Source organism: Elephantulus edwardii, unplaced genomic scaffold (genome assembly GCF_000299155.1).
Source record: "Elephantulus edwardii isolate Elephantulus edwardi_28Jun2011 unplaced genomic scaffold, EleEdw1.0 scaffold00186, whole genome shotgun sequence".
NCBI lineage: Eukaryota > Metazoa > Chordata > Mammalia > Macroscelidea > Macroscelididae > Elephantulus > Elephantulus edwardii.
Window position 1 is genome coordinate 960,459 of NW_006399936.1, and position 3,393 is coordinate 963,851.

General features: G+C 48.4%; 1 protein-coding gene across 1 annotated transcript; it reads left to right on the top strand.

Moving 5' to 3' along the window:
* Positions 1–2,282: 2,282 nt before the first annotated feature.
* Positions 2,283–2,895, top strand: LOC102877327 (cytochrome c oxidase subunit 6A2, mitochondrial-like). Its single transcript, XM_006896489.1, has 3 exons — positions 2,283–2,355; positions 2,552–2,688; positions 2,815–2,895. The coding sequence occupies exons 1-3, from the start codon at positions 2,283–2,285 to the stop codon at positions 2,893–2,895; spliced, it is 291 nt and encodes a 96-aa protein (XP_006896551.1).
* Positions 2,896–3,393: the final 498 nt, after the last annotated feature.

Here is a 3,393-nt window from a genome sequence, read left to right on the forward strand (position 1 = left end):
CTCAAAGGCATCAATTCTGCTTCTATGCTCCCTAGTCATTGTCCAACTCTCTGATGCAAAACAAGTGATTGTAAAGACCATGGCCTGTATCAGGCACTAAGGCATTCCTTAAGAGTCAACATCGAGAATTCATTGAATAAATTTGGGCTTGATCAGGAAAAAAAAAAGAGTCAACATCATTCTTAGTTTGTATTTACTAAATCCCTCCCTCCTGAGATTAGCATAAGGTAAACAATAAAGAGCTCCACCTTATCTGCAAAAGACTTCCCCATGATCCTTTGGTTTTGTTTTCTACTCACTTGTGATTATCCTTTGTTTACCTTCCTGATAAGCCTCAATAAATACACAGAGAGGCATGGCTTGGTTGCTTCAGTCATCAGGACTGCTGGCCCCTTGTCTTTATTCTCTCTTATCTCTTGGCACCAGTAGCCAGGAAATTAAAAGGTGCATTGCCATGGGAAAGTCGGCTGTTAGGGACCTCTCCAAAGTACTGAAGAGCAATGGTGTCTCTCTGGAGACTAAGGTGTGTCTGATTCAGGCCATGGTCTTCGCAATCACTTGTTATGCATCAGAGAGTTGGACAATGACCAAGGAGGACAGAAGGAGAATTGATGCCTTTGAGCTGTGGTACTGGAGAAGAGTATTGAGAGTACCATGGACTGCTAGGAAAACAAACAGATTCATCCTGGAAAGGCTTAAACCGGGTGACTCTTTGGAGGCAAGGATTCTGAGGCTCCATCTAACATACTTTGGACATGTTGTAAGAAGAGACCGGTCCTTGGAGAAGGACATCATGCTTGGGAGGGTGGAGGGACAGCGCAGGAGGGGAAGGCCCTCTATGAGGTGGTTTGATTCAGTGACTGGGGTAGTCGGGATGGGAGTGTCAGAAACAGTGCGATTGGCACAAAACAGAGCACAGTTTAGGGCTGTTGTACAAAGAGTTGCTATGAGTTGCAAGCGACTCGACAGTACATAACAACAACAACATCATCTCATTCTTGGTTGTCTGTCTCATTATTACTTTACCGTTGGTCTGCAACAAGTTTACCCCCAGCTTTTAAGTAAATCACAAACACCCACCAGGATCCAACTGTGCCAAGCTAAAGCCTCACTCATAGGTAGGACCAGACGTACTTTTAAATACAAAGCCCCGCCCATCAGATCCTGTTTGCCTACACAAGAGGCTTCCCACCCAAGCTGATACACCCAAGTATATGCTCCTATATTTAGTGCCAAAGAGGAAGACATTGAGAATTTTTGCCTAATCTTGCAGTCTGAAATTGACCAAACATGCAATCAAGATGTGTTAATGATAACTGGTGACTAGAACGCAAAAGTAGGAAAAAGTGAAGGAACAGAAATTGGAAAATATGGGCTTGGTGATGGAAATGAAGCTGGAAATAGAACGACTTACTTTTGTATTTTCAATGATTTACTCATTGCAAATATTTTTCTCTTCTTTTAAAAATTCTAATTTATCTTTGTGTGTGCGTGTGTATCATCAAATCAGATCTGACTGATTGTCCCTCCTCCAGTACAGCATCTGGTGGATTTGAACCACTCTCCTCTGGGATTGCAGTGCAGTTTCTTGCAACCAGGCCACCAGAGCTTTCTTGCAAATATTTTTTCTAAAAGGCACAAAAGATGACTTTACATGTGGATTTCACCTGATGGGCTGCATAGGAATCAGACTGACTACATTTGTGGAAGAAATAATTGGAGAAGCTCAGTAGCAGCAGTCAAAATCAGGCCAGGGGGAGACTGTGGGTCAGATAATTAATTACTTATAACCAAGTTCAAATTGAGGACATTTGACAACAAACTTGCCCAGTGCAGTACCTCTCTCATAGTCTCCTGACTGCTAGTACCAAGGATGTTGATTGTGGAGCCAAGAAAGATTAAACAATTGACAATTTCAATCATTACACATTTTAGGGAACACAAAACAGACAGGAAGGGACAAATCATTAAATATTTATTAAAGGCCTCTGAGTGCCAGGTATTGTAAATAGAGGAGTACTGAACAGGACTGTTTCCTGTAACTTTCAAAAAGAATGGTGTATTGTACTTTAAATGTCCCCTTGCCGGAATAACTGGCCAGATACAGCAGCTGTCTGGAGAGAAAAGAGTTCATGGCACCAGGCCCCATGTTAAATATAGAAACCCCCTAAAATAGACACCCACTTATCAGGTGATTGGCGCAAAAAGAGGGGAGGGGAGCCGAGGCCTCGGTGAAGGAGAGTGAAAGGACGGCGTGGTTGTACCCAGCTTCTCTTACAGCGATGGCGCTGCCTCTGGGGTCCCTGAGCCGGGGCTTGGCGACAGCGGCCAAGGGAGGGCACGGAGGGGCAGGAGGTGAGTGGGGCTGGGACCTGGCGCTGTAGCTTCCAGATCTTGTCCACCTACCTCCATCCCCTGCCCACTAGAGTGGGATGGACACATGCATACACCCCCTACCCTGCCACCCCACCCTATCCCCAGTCCTTCAGTCCTCCCTGAACCCCCGGGGAACCCCCTCTCATCTTCTCACCTCCACCTTTCCTGGGCCCAGCCCGCACCTGGCGCCTCCTGAGCTTTGTGCTGGCGATCCCCAGCGTGGCCATCTGCACCCTCAACTCCTGGCTCCACGCGGGCCACCAAGAGCGCCCCGAGTTCATCCCCTACCACCACCTCCGCATCCGCACTAAGGTATGGGGGCACTGGGGGGGCTCGGCCGCAGGGTCAGGAGCCACCAAGTGGGCATAGGGGGGCATAGGGAGGGTCCTGGGGCTCCAAGGCGCTGGACCTGACAACTTGCTCGCCTTCTTTCCATAGCCCTTCTCCTGGGGTGACGGTAACCATACTTTCTTCCACAACCCTCATGTCAACCCTCTCCCCACCGGTTATGAACGCTGAAGCCCCCCTGGAACAATAAAGGAGTAAAAGCTTCGTGACCTCTGGCTTCATGAGGCGGGCGGTGTGAGTGTGCTGGGGGGGGGTGGTGGTGGCTCCGGCTTGGCGCATGCGCACAGACTGGTCTGCGCCCCGTGTGCATCTTGAAGGCTTGCTAACCTTTCCCCACCATCGCCTTGGCTTAGGAGGTTGGCAGTAGCTGGGCAAGGCTATTCCTTGGAAAGGGACGTCATGCTTAGAAAGATGAAGGGTTAGTGAAGGAGAGGAAGACCCCCAAAGAGATGGATGGACACTGTGACTTCAATTCTCATGTCTCAGAGACAGAGAAGATGGCATGGGACAGGGCAAGTTTCAGGCTGGCTGTTCACAGTGTCGCTATGAGTCGTACTCGACTTGATGGCACCTAACAATAACAACAAACAAGAGGATGGAGAGGAGAAAGAGAGGTAGTCTCCTCCCGTGAGATCTACAGCTTCTGAAAACCCGGGATAGGGCCGGCTT